This window comes from Spermophilus citellus (assembly GCF_964194105.1).
Source record: "Spermophilus citellus genome assembly, chromosome: 11".
Lineage (NCBI taxonomy): Eukaryota > Metazoa > Chordata > Mammalia > Rodentia > Sciuridae > Spermophilus > Spermophilus citellus.
In genome coordinates, this window is record NC_138192.1 from 27,476,874 (window position 1) to 27,494,409 (window position 17,536).

General features: G+C 51.0%; 1 protein-coding gene across 1 annotated transcript in view; it reads right to left on the reverse strand.

Annotated features, from left to right (window-relative positions):
- The window catches only part of SCTR (secretin receptor), a gene marked incomplete at its 5' end in the record, with an annotated part of 64,682 nt that overhangs the window by 26,194 nt on the left and 20,952 nt on the right, over nucleotides 1-17,536 (reverse strand). Inside the window, 2 exons of the mRNA XM_081260861.1 lie at nucleotides 1,536-1,639; nucleotides 6,842-6,949. Of these exons, the coding sequence (XP_081116987.1) occupies nucleotides 1,536-1,639; nucleotides 6,842-6,949 (212 nt within the window). The remainder of the gene's footprint in view (nucleotides 1-1,535; nucleotides 1,640-6,841; nucleotides 6,950-17,536) is intronic.

Consider the following 17,536-nt stretch of genomic DNA (forward strand, 5'->3'; position numbering starts at 1 on the left):
GAGAATGTTCCTTCTTCGTTTGATGACTTTATAAACTTGATACATATAACCTCCCTTTCTACACATGAATAAATGATGGAAATAGTCCTTTGCAGAAGAACCCACTGCCCAGCGCCCCATGATCCTGTGTGCCCATGAGTCACTCCACACTCCTATTGTCTCCAATTGGATAAGCCCCAGAAGGGAAGAAACTCCATCCTCCACCCATTCCTGCAAGTAGAACAAGATGGATTGACTGGAGACGGGAATCTGAGAAAGAAGTCAGAAGCCAGTGTGGTCTGCTGCCCAACTTCCTCCTTTCCCCCATGAGCTTGCAGGGCTATTTTGAGGCTGTAATGTAATTATACGTCAAGCAGCTGGTGCATGATAGACATTCAGAACAACAAGCTTTTTTTTTTTTTTTTTGTAGGGTGGAGGAATGCTGGGGACCCAGATTCTCACGCTTAACCTCAAGCATAACAAACATTTATCTGGCACCATGAAGCCTCTAGACACCATGATAGCCTGGGAATAAATAAGACTTTCTAATTTGTCACTGCAGGACCCCCAGATCCAGACCCAGGCCTGGACCCTAGGAGGTACCCAGTAAATGTTTGTGTGAATGGATGTCCACCTTTCAGTGAGAGGGATGGAGAAAGATGGCACATGATGACCATTTTACCATAGCATGGTAGGTAACAGAGGCCAGCTCAGAGCACAGAAGGGGGTCTTCTTTGGTGTGGGTGAGGGAGACTTTCCAGAATGGGCTACAGTGGGTGGAATCTTGAAGGATGTGAAAAAATCAGGAAAAGAGAGAAGGGAAGTGCTGTCTATGCAAGGGGTCCCAGTGAGCAAAGGCCAAGTGGTGGGCAAGATGGCTCAGGATATGTGAGCTTTGAGGGTCTGGGCTGTCCTGGGAAGGGAGCTGAGCCTGGGCTGCACCCTGTCAGTGACCGTCTGAGGAAGTCTCAGAGGGTACCCAAAGAAGTTCAGCTCACAGGAGTTTCCCCTCAGCCTAAAACTGCTCTGCACCAGATCCAAGAGACTCCCTTGAGAGCCAACACTTATTGAGCACTTACTATGGGGCCAGGCAGGCATCTCGCACATCCTTGTACTGACTCATTTAGTTTCTCTTGACAAGCCTGTACAGTCGAACTATCAATAGCCAGATTTCCCAGACGAAGAAACTGGGACATAGAGCGATTAATTCCTCCCCAGAGACACCAAGTTCAAGGTCAGGATTCGGACTCACCATCCTGGCTCTGAGCATTTAGCCACCACGTGGCTTCTCTTTTGGTTTTATAAATAAACCACCCCAGTCTCATGGTGGTATATGGCAATGTTCACAGTGCCTAGGGTCTTCCTGACCTTCACCTCTAGGTTGATAGACTGAGGTTGTAACACAGCTCCTGGAAGCTCAGCTGAGCAGAGAAGTGGGGGGGGGGGATTGAGTGTGGCCCCAGGTCCTGACCTCTGGCCCACACTGGTATCCCCTGTCTCCTCTCAGGCCTCCCCACCTCCCAGGACCCCCTTGGGGTGGAGGTTGACCGGCTTACCCGCCTCTCATTGGAAGAGTCGTTCACATTAACCCCGCAGGCCAGGTCAGGCCTGGGGAAGGTTTCTGACCAGCCGTCTGGTGTGCAGTTTCGGAACAGGGAACCTGTGGGTGCCAATTGTCCAGCAGGTAAGCAGTGGGTGCTGGCAATGTTATTTTTATACTGAAATCTATAGTGAATGTAAATGCTACAACCATTTTATAGCTGGGGAACCTGAGGCACATGGGGCTTCAATAATTGCAACGATCACACCCTAGTAAATGGGGAAAGGGGGCTGGAACTCTGGGGCTCCTGGCTCCAGGGCCGTTCTCTTCACCACGCACCACGTGCTAGTGCCCTTCTTGACTCCTGCCTGGTGCTTTGCCTGACACCAAGTCCTGCCGACACATAACAGGAAGGTCCCCTAGAACAACTAGGGGAGGTGGCAAGGATCTGGCCACTCTAACAATGATCTTTACTCAGTCTACTGTTGTTACAAACCTTGCTCCAAGAAAGTTCCATTTCATATCTCACTTCATGCCCTGCTCACCGGGCCATTTGAAAGCCACCAGAGTGCCACTGAGATACACCTTTCCAGACAGCCACTTCTCACAGAAGGCTGGAGTTATTAGTCCTTTAGCCAACACAACAAGGCTACCTGTGGAGACAACTGAAGTTCTGTTTGCCCCGTACACCCAGGCAAGGCTGCAGGCTGACCCCTCTCACCAGGTAGTCCATGGTTTCTGGGCTGCCCTGAGGTAGGCCCAGGGCCCTTGTGCACCAGACTCTGGCTGGCTAGAGAGAAAGACACATGAATGGAGTTGAAGGACCTTCATGGAGCCCTTCCCATAATGGAAGGGAGATGCCAGCTAGAAGGCCCTAGGAGGAGGTGCCCACCTTGGACTGAGGTCCAGCTGCTTTCTATACTCTGGGCTACCAAGATCTGGATCTCCAGCTCTGGTGAGTGGGAGACATCATGAGGTGAGGACAATGATCACTAGGTACTGAGGGGAGAACCCTGTCCAGGGGCCCCTTAACAACACTGGCTGAGCCTGGGATACTCCTCTTCCATGAGGCTGGGCCACCACTCACAGAGTTTGGGACCAAACAGCTTCCACTGAGCTAGAGAAATGTGGCTGAGCTTTCTAGAACCAGCCACTGTGCTATATACTTTCTGTATGGATTCTGATCCGATCCTCACAGACCCCAGGAAGGCAAGGGTTGTCTGTTTTGCAGACCATAAAACCAAGGCCATGGTGCCCAGACGGGGTGAACCTTATCACTATGCTGCCTTCCTGTCTGGCCCTTTCTTTCTGGTCCCAGTTGTGGCTTCTAGCCCCAGGAGATTCTGTCCTTTGGGCTCCAGACATGCCCAGCCTATGAAGGGTCAGGGAGGCCTGGAGCCTAGGTCTCTAGAGGCAGCCAGACTTGAGTTTGAAACCCAGGGCTGCTGTGTGACCTCACCTGCACCACTTCTCTGTGCCGGGTAGGAAAATCACCCTTTGTGCAAAAGCAAGCAGGACCAACACTGGCACATGGAGCGGGGCTAGGCTGCTGCCAGCACAGAGCAGGCCTTGCAGCCCCACTTCCTCTCCTTTCAGCCTTTCCAAATAAGGCAGGAGTGGACAGGCCACGGGGACTTGGAACTCAGGGGAGGCAATGGGAAAGAATGGTGGTCCAATTTGGCATGGTTGAATGGCAACAAACACCCAGACCTCAGATCCAAAGGTAGCACCTGCCTCAGGCTGACTGTGGACTCAGCCCACTGCACCTGACCTGGTGTTTAGGGCCCTCTCCTCGATGACCCAGCAGGATTCCCAAGAGATCTGCATGTGACCCAGGCCAGGGCCAAGAATTGCTGACAAGGTAAAGTCCCCTGCTGATAGAGCCACCTGCAAGGCTGCAAACATAGCATTGGGACTCCCTGGGGCCCCCATAATCCCATGTACTCCCCTGCCACCCCAGTTTAATTCCTAACAACTAAGGGGTCCTTAGCCAGGTACAAGCCAGCGTACACCTCAGGGCACCCCTGAAAGCATATTCACATGCATTAGGGGAAGAATCAGTCCAATGCTGTCGTCCAAGCCTCCTGGCCCCTAATGAGGTTGGGGACTGCTGCTGCCTCCCACTAAGCAGGAAGGAAAGAAGGGCCAGGCCTGACTCCACCCAGAATGCGTTTTTTGAAAAAGCAATGCTGGAAGAAGGCGCCCTTTGAAATGCATCCTAGAGGGAACATTGAGGCCTGGCATGAGAACTCTCTGGGGCAGAAGGCAGCTACAGTTTCTCGAGTCACAAGGACACCCAACCTGTCAGGCCCATGTGGTGGGTACCCTGGGAAGAGTAAATTTATGAATTAACTCTGGTATTTATTTTTCTTTGTTCAAAAAGAAGGGTCCAGAACACCTTGTCATCACTGGGCTCTCCCACAGGAGTCGGAATTGGGGTTGGGGACACCACTAGGGGGAGATTTTCTTCCTGATAAGGAAGCAGGAGTCCAATCAAAGGCAAAGGCAGACCTCTTGGGGAGGGAAGGTTCTGGGTGACTAGCTGAGGGTCCTGATCTGTGTTTGTGGACCAGCTGACACCCCAAAGCCGGAGGCAGGACTGAGTGGGATGGTCCTCCCCACCACCCCAGGGCCTGAACCAAGCATCCAGTAGTCAGGACCTAGTGTGGATCTGCAGCCCACAGCGGCACCATGTGGTGGCAAGGTGAAACTGCAGCTGTGTTAGGCATCCCTATGCCTAACTCCATCCTTAAAGCAGCTTCCATCCTTAAAGCATGCAGACAGGGAATTGAGTCCCTGGGGGAGTCCCCAATGCGTGGTGAGTAATTCGAGGGTAGGGAGCCTCAAGTGGGGTCAAGGGAATTCTGGTTAATGAGGAGGGAGTAACTGGGGAGTGATGTAATAGGGCTGGCACCCCTTCATCCCAGTTGTAGTGGGCACTGGTTTTGCCTGGCCCCTCTGCAGAAGGACAGGAGGGAGGGGAACAGGAGGTGGAGGCACTGTGGCTCTGGGAGGGCTGGGGAGGAGAAGAGCTTTAAATCTTCTCAACAGGAGAAAATCCTAATCAGCCATTGATGGAGCACTGTCTGGGAGTCAGAGACCAGGAGGGTCTGGTCCTGATCTTGCACCTGACCATCATAGTTTTCTAGGCCAACCATGGCTGTGTTGGTGTCCCGCTTCCTGAGCTTCACAGACCCTAGGACAGACATGGAAGGGTCATGCCAGGAGAAGGGGTAGGGGCCGGGGGAGGGGAAAATTTGTGGAGGGGAGAAGAACAAGGAGTGATAGAAGGTGGAAAAGAGAAAAAGATATCCAAAATTTATTTCCAAGTCCAGCCTCATAGGCAGGCATTATTTATTGCTCCCACTTTGGAGATATGGAAATTGAGGCTCGATGACAATGAGCTACTTGGGCCATGCAGCTGACTGGCACAGGGCTGGACTGCACAAACCCACGTCCCCTTCGGTTAGGTGTTGCCATATAACTGAGTTTGGGCTAAGAGAATGCAGGCAGAGTGGTGTCTCTCTCAGGCCAGGCCTTCAAACTCCCTAGGTGACTCTTTGGGTCCTTTCTCCTGGCCAGCCACCCTGGAGTTGCAAGTGGAAGCCTTAAGGGGTGGTAAGGTGTAAGATCTAGCATCGCCATCGGGAGGAGAGTCACCTGCTAATCAGGGACATCTGTGACGTAATATGGACAAACATTGTATGAAGGCTTTAAGATTTGGGGGATTTGTCTGATCAGCAGCTCTTGTTACTAAATCAGGGATGGAAGAGTGGGGTTCAAGCCACCTGGTCCCCTTCCATATCCGTATTGTAGGGTTTTCAGTGGGGCAGAGGGACAGTGAGCCTCAGTAGCATGTTTCCGAAATCTGTGTGTGTGTGTGTGTGTGTGTCCCCACTTGCATGCATACTTGAGTACTTACGTGCTAGAGAATTACAATGAGAAGAATCTACACTCATCTCTGGGGCCCCACAGTCTATCTCTGCTACAGTTTGGATCTGGGCCATTCCTTAAAGGCCTGTATACTAAAGACTTAATTTTCAGCTTGATGCTATGGGGAAGGGGTGGAGCCTTTAGGAGTTGGGGCCTAACTTTTGGAAGTTAGGTCATTGGGTGTGCCCTTGAAGGGATTGGTATGCAAGTCTCTTCCTTTCTCTCTTTGCTTACCAGCTGCCATGAGGTGAGCAATTTTTCCTCTACCACATGCTCTCAGTCATGATGTTCTGCCTTACTAGAGTAACAGGCTGACCAACCATGGACCGAAATCTCCAAAACTGTGATACACAACAAATCTTTCTTCCTTCAAGTGGATTTTCTCAGGTGTTCATCACAGCGATGAAAAGCTGTCGAACATAGTCTCTCTGAACATTCTTTCCTTCCTGACTTTGGAAGTTTGGTGGGTTTTGGTGTTAAATGACCTGTTCTTTGGTTTGTCCTTGTTAAGAACCTTGTCAGGTGACTTTTCTTGCTCTGCCCGGATGAGGGAGAAGGGCAAGACCTCAATGATGAGGTAAGGAGTCAAAGGCAAGGACCCTGTCCTCCTCCCAGGATCACACAAACCATGAGAGGAGAGACCAACCATGACTTCAAGGTCAGAGCACCAGAAGTCAAAGGTCAAGTTTGAGTCTTAGTTTCTCCATCTGTTGCTGTGAACTTTAAGGCAAACTGACAAACCTCTCTTAGACACTGTTAATATGGTCATTGCTCTTTCCTTGGGTCAAATGATTTACTGGGTGTAGAGAAAAGGGACATGGCTTGCAGGGGTTTTGTAGTCATTGCCCACGTACATAAAATGCCTGGTACGGGTCCACATTAAACCAAAGTTAGTCAATTAAGAAAATCCTTGTACCCTGTAGCTGTCCTCGGGAAAAGGTCTCCGGGAGGGCAGGGCTCCCAGGGAAGCCCTGGCTTACCCACAGGGCCTGGCAGAAGGGGCAGAGGACGTGAGCACTCTGGAAGGCCACACATTTGGGAAACCTGGCACTGTCAAGAGTGGGGTCCTTGACCTGGGGGCCTGGAGCAAGGACGCTGCTGGTTAGGGGGACACAACATGGAAGGAGGGAAGGGATCCCTAAATGAGAGGCATGGGGCAGAGAAGCAAGCCCAGCATTCACCTTCCCCCTGGACATTGTTTCCCACCCACTTTCTTGGGACTCTGAGAATTGAGCCCACCCTGACCCCCAAACAAGTCTTCCAGTCCCCAACAAGCATCCCACGATTTCACCACTACTTGTCCCCCAAGAAGGCTTTGGGTCTCCTGCCTCTCAGCTGAGGTCACCCCACACACAGCCTTCCAGCCAGGCCCCTTGGCTGAGTGGTCACCGTTTCTGCTCGTGAGCATCTGGAGGAACCTGGGGCACTCCACTTCCACGGTGTGTCCTGGTGCAGAGGAGGGCCAGCAGCTCATGTTGTCCCACAGCCCCTCACAGCCTGTGGAGAAGAGTCAAGGTATCAGACTGGGATGGAATATGGGCCAGGGACTGCCCCCCTTCCACCCTGTCACCATCCCTGCCCCCCTGGCCTGACTGGAGTCCTCATTAGACTCCTATGAAAAGTTCTCATTAGGTACTGGCTCCTTGTGTCAGGAACCAGTGGTGTCTAATAAATGCACCTTTTCACCTTCACAGCCTTGGACTCTGCCATGTGCATGGTAAGTGCTCAGGGCTGAAGACACAAGGAAGGAAGATGTTACAGGGTCTCAGATAGGCCTTACCTAAGTGGGTCTGGATTTCTCTGCAACAGAAGGTGGCCTCAGCTTGGGTTAAATGACTGCAGCAATGGGCCTCTCTCCTGGCTGCACAGTACAACCACCTGAGGAGCCTCAAAAATATACCTAACCAGGCCCCACCTCCAGGATTCCAATAGAGTTGGTCTGGGTGGGGCCCAGGCATGGTATCATGTTAAAGCTACCCAGGTACTTCTGATGTGATAAGGTCGAAAACACTTGTTCCTTGATTCTCAAACTTCATCTTGCATCAGAATTACCTGGAGGGCTTGTTAAAATACAGAATGCTCAGTGGGCAGGGGTGGGCCTGAGGATGTGCATTTCTAACAAGTCCCCAGTTGATGCTAATGTTCCTGGGCTGGGACTGACTTTGAGAAGCACTACCTTGAAGCTACGCAAGAGTCACCAGTATGCTTGAGGGTTTTTGAGGATGTTGCTTTCTACCTCACTGTGTTCCCTTTAGGGGGCCCATTCTTGAAGGAAGACCTGGTGTCAATACAGTGAAAAACTGAATTTCTTATAAACTTACTATCCTTAGAGACACTGAATCTTGAAGTGGATTTCCTCTTTCATTTGGCTGCTAGGGGTTTACATCCAGATTTGTGGTCGCTTCTGGTAACTGAGAGACTTTGAAATGAGTCAAAAAGAAGACAGAACTAGAGGCCTTGTTTAAGCACAACCTTCTGGGTTATCTGAATCTATGGGTTATCTGATTTGATTGTTTTTGGACTATTTTACAAATCTATACGTTATAAGTGATTGATAACATTGCAAATGATTCTCATTCATAGACACACATGACTATGTCTGGCTGAAATACAATTTATTTCACTCTTCCTTGTATTCAGCCCAGTTTGCACCCACTTATAAATTCATTTTACCATTCTGCCTTATATGTGAGGTACTTTGAATTCTCCTGTGAACAGGCTGACCAACCAGAGTTCATATCTTACCGATTCCCTCACTAGTCAAATAAAATGCTGGGCAGGTATTCATTTAATAGGTGAGTTATGACTATACTCTTCTACGAATCATCATTTCACATAATCATCTATTAATTCTCCTGAAGTTAATGCCAAAGTGAAAAGTTACTCCTTGTACAAGCTTTGGTGACCCATACCAGGTGTGAGGCTATCACTGGGGCAGGTTCAGGGGGTCTGGAAACAGGCTAGGTGGACAGCCATGAGGGGAACAGCAGTCACCCCTCGTCCCACTTGGGGAGCGTAGTGCAGACCCACTACACCAAGGCCATTCAGAAAGACCCAGGTGGACCTGAGTCCCAATCCCAGCCACCCACACGTGCTATCCTGGCCCCGCCCTTCCTCTCTTCTGGGGGAACAAATGTGTCTCCCCTGAGCTTGTCAGGAGGATGAGTTCAAAGGTCACTTGTGGAGCCCACACAGAGTAGAGGGTGAACAGCAGCCACTGCCTCATGTCTTCCCCAGGCCCACTCCTTTCCCACCCTGGCATCTGGAGGGAGGCTGGGCCTTCTGAACTGCAGCCTGAGCTCTGGGGAATGGGAGAGGCATACAGTGTGTGTGCGTCTTGGGATTAACTAGAGGGCAAATTCCCAGCTTTTCAAAAGAGCCATGGTCTATTTTTTTGGCATAAATCCAACCAGATTCAAAGAACCAAAAACCTCTTCTGTGACACCTTCATCCCTTCTAAGTGAAGTCTTCCTGATGACCCACCCCACTGCAGAGGTTCTGACCCTCAGGGCCCATCAGAGGGCTGGGAGTGTGGCTCAGTGGTAGAGCACTTGCCTGGCACGCTGGGTTCAATCCTCATAAGCACCACATAAAAATAAATAGGTCAATAAAATAAAGGTATTGTGTTCATCTATAAGTAAAAAAGATATTTTTAAAAATATGGTAAATTAGGAGCTGGGGTTAGGGCTCAGTGGTAGAGTGCTCACCTAGTATGTGTGAGGTACTGGGTTCGATCCTCAGCACCACATAAATGTAAAATAAAGATATTATGTCCAACTACAATTAAAAAATAAATATAGTAAAAAATATGGTAAATTAGGGGTTGGGGCTCAGTGGTAGAACACTTGCCTAGCGCACGTGAGGCACAGGGTTCGATCCTCAGCACCACATAAATAAAATAAAGGTATTGTGTCAACCTACAACTAAAAAAAAAAAAGATGGTAAATTTTTAAAAAAAAGAGAAGAAAAAGGATCAGCTGGGAGCCCATCCCATGCATTGATTTCTGGGTCTCACCTGGAGAGATCCTAATGTGGCCATTCACAGGCTACACCCAGAAATCTGTATCTCCAGAGCTTCCCAGAGTGGCTGCACGGTGTGGCCTTCGGACCTTGCTTGGAGAGTTCACAATGCATTACCCTCCTCCCCAGAGCCAAGGACCCAGACCTACCCCTGGCTCCCAGGAGAATAAGACATGAGACCCTAAGGAGGTCACAGGAGGTCACCTCCAATCTGCAGCAACTGGGTTCAGTGGCCTCCCCTGCCACATACAGGCAGAAACCTGTATGCCTGCCCACTGCTGGAGCCCCCATACCCTTGTGGGCCTAGCACAGTGAAGGAACTCAACATCGGTGGCTAATGAACAAATAAATAGACCAGTGCCAGATCCTGGACTCCCTCAATGTCCCTCTTGTCTTGACGTCCACTTGAGTTAATTCCATGTCCAGTCCTGGCCTTCTGATCCTCTGCCTGCCAGCTCTGGTTTGGTGGTTGATCAGAGGGGCTGGAGGCTCCTGTTAATCACAGGAGCACGGTCCCCAGAACTCAGCCGACTCTGGATGACTGTAGGCTTCCCAGATGCCTTTTTACAACCCACATTTTACACATGAAGAAGACTGAGGGGGAGTGACTTCCCAGAGTCACACAACCAGGACATGCAGGGGCTGTGTCTCTCTGCCTGTTCTGCTGCTTGGTGCCACGTCCCAGCCTTCACCCACCTGATCTGTCACCAGGTGGCACTGACTAACCCAGCCAGGCTCAGGGAGCTGGAGAGAGGCGCCAAGGGGCAGGCCAGGTCAGGAGGGGCTGGGCTCACAGAGGGGAGAACAGACTGACGGGGAGGTGGGAAGCTAAGGCAGGTACTTTGGGTTTCGGCCCTGGCCATGGCACCAGCCCCCAGAGGGAGGAAGAAGGTGGGCGAGCCCACAGGGGAGCCGGGACCTGAGTCAGGATCCTGAAAGGGGGTTTTAGAGGCAGGAATGGTGGGGAACAAGGGAAGGCTGTAACCCAGGGCAAGGATGGTAGGGTGTGGAGGAGGGAGACCCTGAGATATAGAGAGGGTTTGGATAGGGCCCCCACCAGCCTGTGAAAGCATCTATGGGGCCAAGAAGCAGGTGTCTGTCCTTCAAGGAACCCAGGAAATGAAAAGCCCTGGGATACTCCTGAATCTTTGCCCTGGATCTCACAGTGAGCCCGGCAAGAGGAGGGCCCCGAGTGTCTATTTTGGACCTTCCCCACAGCACCCAGGTGGGTCACCCAGCTGCCAACTGTGGATGCTGCTCTCGGGCAGGAGCACGGTCCCCAGAACTCAGCCGACTCTGGGTGACTGTAGGCTTCCCAGATGCCTTTGGGATGGCAACTTGGTCCTGGCAGGGTCCTTTCTAAATAACGTACTTCCTCTCTGCACTCTGAGCATCTGGAGTCCCAGGAGGCTAAGAGATCCCTTTGTCCTCTTTCTTCAGGCAGAAATCTCCCAGTGGCTACAGGACCCTGTTGACAGTACAACCTCCCTGCCTGCTGGGGTGGCTTTTCCTGCACTGGAAGCAGGTGGGCACTTCCAGAGCATGGATCAATGCAGAAGCCTATTATGTCACTTGGGAAGGGAGGGACTCAGAGCTGGCTGGAGCCACCTGGCTGGCCACCAGGATGCTGGCAGACGCCTTCAGTCCATGCAACTGATAACCCATGCCCAGCGGGCCAGCCAGAGGCACAGAGTGCCAGGATGTCTGAGAGCCTTCCTGAGCTGGGTCACGTCAGGCAGGGCCCACAGGGACACCCAGCCTGGTGCTGGCAGAGGGCAGGGCAGGAGTGCCCTGTGCAAGGGGAACTGACTCCTCCCAGGAAGTGGGGACCCTACAGGCTAGCTCACTGCTGTGCCCTCCAGGTCAGCCACATGTAGAGAAAAGACACTGGGGCTAGAGCAGGGCAGGGCCATGCCAGACCTTGTTCCAGACACACATCAGACATTGTTCCAGACACATCAGCAGCTGAATGTCACAGTAGTTCAGGGTCAGGTCGGGTCACTAGTAGAGAGGAAGAACAAGAGGGAAAGTGACAGGTGCAGAGTGACTGAGATGGTACTGGCAGAAGTAGGATCCCACCCAACCTTCGTGTCTCCCCATCCCGGTGAGGGACTGAGGACACACCCCCTGATGCCAGGTTGCCCTTTGGTGGCAACAGACCTGGCTGCCAACCCCACATGGCACTGCTGGTTTTCTGAGCACCCACGACATGGTCCCACTCTCTCCCAGCCTCTGCACAGACTCCCAGCATGCAAAGCGCACATCCCCATAGGTGACCTGGGCTTTTGGATGGTTCATGGTTGAATATTTTTTATTTTAACAGTTACAACATTATCAAAAGATAATTTAATGTGTTAGAAACATAATAAAGCTAGCATATCACATCTGATTTTATGACTACTTATTGTTTAAGGTATATCTAAAGTTTTTTAAAGCCCATTTTTAAAGGGGAAAATATTAAGGAAGTCAAAGTACAAATGACACGTGGCTGCTACTGGCAGGGACCCCCTTGCACGGCTCCCAGGATGTGAGCGGCGTGTCTCAAAACCCACTCCCAGATGTCCCCTTCCCCAGGATGGGCAGGAATGGGAGGAAAGGAGGGTACTCCATGCCTGGTGGTGGACATCCTGTCCTGGACTTGACCTTCCCTGGGGAGCTACCGGCAGGGAAGGGACACAACTCAGGAGTGGGGTTGTTGTCGGATCCTGGGCAGCTCTAGATCCAGAGCAGCAAAACTCACCACTCAATGGGAAAAGGGACTGTGTACAGTGCTACAGCTACTGAACCCTGAGGAGGGGTCACTGCCTCTAGAAAGCCCAGGCTGCAGCTAACAGAGCTTAGCCGCTGTCCCTACTACAGCCTGGCTGCAGGAGGTGGGATAGAACACCCCAGAAGCTTCAGTGGAGATGCAGGGGTAAGCAATGCCAGATCACAAACACCCTGGGCAGGGGGTCTGGGTGAGTCCCACAGCCCGAGAGGACAGCATGGGGGTCCTGGGTCAGAACAGGTGTCACAGCGAAACAGAATGGGCTCAGGACCCAAGCCTACCTTGGACTTGGTCATGCCGCTGACCTCCATAAGCCTCAGTTTTGTCATCTATAAAATGGCTCAGCAACATTCCCTAGGATTTTTGTGAGAACTGAATGATTCATGTATGTAATAGAATATTATCTGACCTGTTAAACTCTGTTCTTGTTAATTGTCCTGACACATTTTCTCCCTCCTTCCACCTCTGATAACTGGTTCAAAGTCTCAGAGGAGGGCAGGAAACTCATTTTTCTGGAGGTTTTCAAACATCCCTGGAGGAATGAAAGGCATTCAGGTGTGGTCTCAATGCTTGGGAGAAAACAGAAAAGGAGCAATACTTCCCCAGACCATGGAGAAACGGAGGGGTAGTGATGAGCAGGAGTATGGAAGTTTCCAGAAAGAGGCCCAGTTAGCCCCAAGAGGTGGGTTGAATGACCTAGAGGAGCCTGACTATGGGGACATGTCTAGATGAGACCACAGCCTTGCAGAGCAAGTGCCCCCAATCAGGCACAGAAGAGCCACATGGCAGGGGACAAGATGTCCGACACCATCCATGTGGAGCAGAGCCTAAGAAAAGGGGCTCCCCTGAACGCAGTGCTGCTAGGTGACTGACATCCCCAGAAAGCCGGAGAAAAGACCCAGAAAATAACAAAGCTTAAATTTCTGTCGCTCCAGGAGCAGAGTCAGAATTAAAGTCACAGAGAAGGGAAAATGTTCTCTTTCTACCCAATGGAGTTCATAGGGTCCTTTATATTTATGAAGGCCCTGGTGCTGCTTGAGGCCTGAAGCAGACAAGGCCACCAGCTTCCTGTGTCCTGCCCATGGAGACAGAGAGGTGGCCCCAGAGGCATGTCTGGGGAGGGGCAGGGTGATTTTAAGAGGGCAGGATGGTGCCCTGGGGACCTCTAGGTGGCCCCACCCAGCCTGGTGCCTGGCACAGAGAACCCTCTGCCAGCTCTGAGTCTGCCCTGTGTTCACCCACAGCAGAGCCTCTGCCCTCCAGCCTTGACTTATTAATCCGTGGGCTCAGATGGCCTGACAATAACCTGAGACTATTCCTGGAGCAATGTGACAGGCTGCAGTGGCAGGGAGCCAGGAACAACCAGGCCCCCCGGGGCCATTCTGGATTGGACCACCAGGACAGCAGGTGCTGTGTCCTTCCACGTCCCCTCCATGCCCCGGATGCTCACTTTACCTGCTATTGGAGATCACCAGGGAACCCAGAGCTCCTCCTGGCCCTGCACCCAGAGCCCCCCGAAGCTTCTGCTTGTCGCCATTGGCCCCCCACTGCCTGGGGACTGTCAGAGCCATGTCTCAGGCGCTTCCTGCCCAGCTACCTCCATTCATCCTTGTTCCCCTTCAAGACCCCACAGTGGTTCGGGGCGAGTCATGTGCACCAACCTGTCTCTTGGCTTCATGGCGCCTCCCTCTGCCTTTCTTGTCCCCACTTGGGCCCTGTCCCAGGTCATTCAGGGGGCAGCCTGGGGAGGTTTCCCTGGCTTTGCCATTGACCTGACCTATAGACTTAGGTCCAGAGGCGTGTTGCTCTCCTCTGTGGCAGCTGAACCACCCGCAAGCTGTGGTCAGGATGGAGTGGGGACTGAAATCCCAGGAGCAGAAGCATTCAAAACCACATCGAAGGAGACAGAGCTAAAGACCAGGGAGGTTTATCTTTAAACCCAGGAGCATAAGCCATTCAGTGAGATGAGTTCTCTGGGGAACAGTGAGTTCCCCATCACTGAGAGTATTCAAGCAGAGAGGGCCATGGGATTCGTGAACTGGGAAGAGCATCAGGCACTGAAGGGAGACTGCACCAGATGACATAAAGGACCTTGAATCCTGGGGCTGAGGCTACTGCCCTGGAGCAGGCTGCTCATCTCCCACCCTAAGCTTCTAAGCACCAAGAGCCAGGCTCTTCCCTTCCCCAAACTACAAACTACAGTTCCAGAGGGCCCTTCCTGCTCACCTGAGAACTCTTCCTCACCTGGCCTAAAGAGCTTCATCTCATGCCACTTGACACAGTAAGAATTGATTGGCATTATCTCTCTCTCTCTCTCTCTCTCTCTCTCTCTCTCTCTCTCTCTCTCCCTCCCTCTCTCCCTACCACCCTCTCTCTCTCCTTCCTTCCTTCCTTCCTTCCTTCCTTCCTTCCTTCCTTCCTTCCTTCCTTCCTTCCTTCCTTCCTTCCTCCCAGTGCTAAGGATGGAACCCAGGACCCAGGGCCTTCTGCATATGAAGCAAGGGCTCTACCACTGAGCTACGCCCCAACTTGCTTTTCCCTAATGAAAAGCCTTCTCAGAGCTGGAGGTAAGTACATCAGTTATTCATATCAGCTATGCTGCTTGTGATCAGATTGGATTGCCAACCAGAAAGTACTCAGGACGTAAAGTCAGAGGATTTCAGTTGAGAGTCCTGTTTCAGCTCTGTATCATCCTGCGCTTCTTAGGACCTTAATTCTCACCCGTGAAATGGGGATAATAATTCTTATTGCACTTTTTTTTGTGTGTGAAAGTTGGTCAGTTTTGGTTTTGCAATACTGGGATCACACCCGAGGCTTCATGCATGCTAGGGAAGTATACTGAGCTACATTCTCAGTCCTTTTTAGTTTTTTATTTCTTTTCTTTTTTTTTTTTTTTTTTTTTTTTTTTGAGACAGGTTCTTGCTAAGTTTTTTAGGGCCTTGCTAAGTTTTTGAGGCTGGCCTTAAACTTAAGATCCTCCTGCCTCAGCCTTCCAACTCACAGGGATTTCAGGTGTGTGAGTTGGTGAGTTGGTGAGTTGGTGAGTGTGCCACCATGCCTGTCTTCCTTTTTAAATTTTTATATGACTTTATTTTATTTATTTATTTGTTTAGTGGTACTAGGGATAAACCCAAGGATGCTCCACCACTGAGCTATATCCCCAGCTCTTTTCTTTTTTTTTTTTAATTTTGAGACAGGGTCTTGCTAAGTTGCTGAGAGGTCCTTATATTTGAAATCTTCCTGCCTCAGTCTCCTGAATAGCTGGAATGAGAGGTGTGTACAGCACTCGACTGCACAGTTGTTTTAAAAACTAAAAAATTTAAATTGTCTAAAATGTTATATAAAATAAACAAATAAGTTAACTTATTTCTGAAAAATGAGCCAAGATCAGTTGTGCTGAGGAATGGTCAGGTGGAGGTGAGCTGTGGGCAGAGCAGGCCATGGCTCAGGACAAGGTAGGGGTTGGCTGCCAAGGTGCATCAGGATCTGGGGACACCCTGGAGGAGGTTGGGAATGTTTGTTAGAAAAACTACATTTTTGCCCTGAATCTCACAGTGGGAAGTACTGATTCACACCATGGATGAACATTGAAAATGTTTTGCTCGGTGAAAGAAGACAGACGAACACAAAAAGGCACATATTGCATGGGTTTTTTTTGTATGAAATGTCCAGAGTTGACAACTCCCCAAAGACAGAGAGAAGATGGGTAATTTCCAGCAGCTGGAGAGATGGAAGGATGGGGAATGATTTCCTGTCGGGTTTGGGGTTTTATCTGGGGGCTATGAAAATGTTTTGAAACTAGATAGAGGTGGAAGTTGTATGACATGTGAATGTCCCAAATGCCGTGGAATTGTTTACTTTAAAAGTGGTTAATTACATGTTATGTGACTTTCACCTCAATACAGAAAGAAAAAGAAAAAAGAGCCTATTCTGGGGAGTAGGCCACCAGCTGGGGACAGAAGGGTGCTACCATGTCCCTATTTGAGGGTATGTTCACCAAGGCCCAGAGGGCGCGAGTGCACTGCTGGGGGTCACATGGAGCTTAAGTGACAGAGCAGGACACATGCCCAAGTGTGTCTAAATTTAGGACCTATATATTTTTTGCCACCTCACCTTCCTTCTGGAACATTCTTCCCCTAGGGAGAGCCACATCCCTTCTACCAGCCACATCTGAGGGGGGTATTGGTTTCCACAAACAAAGGGGTAAATATCTCAGCAGGGCAAACTGGGCAGTCATTAGTGTGACCCTGAAACCCTCCCACAGAATGCCAGGGGGGCCTTGGCCACCCCACCCGGAATAGCTCAAGAGTTAATTTTTTATTTGTGATAAGCAACTGGGCTCAGTGACAGCTCCCTGAGTGACATTTCCTGTGGCTTGTCTGGCTTTCAAACATTAACCTCCACCCCAGGGAGAACCCAGCAGCTTATCCATTAACTCTGTGCCCCCATCGTGGAGTCCCACCGCCCAGCCCAGACACCAGGCCAGAGCCATGGGGGGCACAGGACCTCCAACTGAGCTCCTGGGGGACCTGCTGCAGTCACAGGCCTGGGCGAGGGCATGGGTGGATTTGCATCTGGGCACCTGTCCCTCAGCTCCTCCAGAATCTTCCAGGGGACTCAAGGGACACAGGCCTGATTCTGATGTGGACCCCCCAGCACCTCTACGTTTTGTCAATTCTCCTCTCTTCTTCCAGTCTTGTAGGGAGTTTTACTCTTGGCCACCACATCTGTCCATCATACCCTTCCAGGTGGATCCCTGGGCCTCGCTTTCTCAACTCCTTGGCAGGGGAGGCCTGAAGACCTTTCTAGCTACAGGATCCATGGACAGCCTCTACTTTTGGGGGTTTTAAATCATGTTTCAAAGCACCAGACCCCTTCTCCTCTGTGACAACGGCAGAAATACAATAAGAAAAACAGTAACGGGAGCTATTTGTGGAGAGGAAGCCCGGCCTGCCACCCTCCCACTCACTCATCAGGGAATTGCGAGGCAGAACCCTGGAGGAAGTCTCCGCAGAGCTTTCTCAAACCTGGATGCACAATCAGGACCACATGATGAGCCTGAGGCAGAAGGATGACCAGTCCTACTCATGGGTGTGCTGACAGCTTCCCGCACCTGCACCCTGGACTTGGGAGATTGTGGTTCACAGGGGAGATGCCATCCATAGGCAGGGCTGAGTGTGCAGGTGGGTAGAGGGTCTAAGTGGACCCCAATCCACCATAGCCTAGTTCAGCCTGATCGCACACCATCAGAAGAACTCCCCGCTATGAAAAGATGCCTGCTTTTGTATATTAATTCA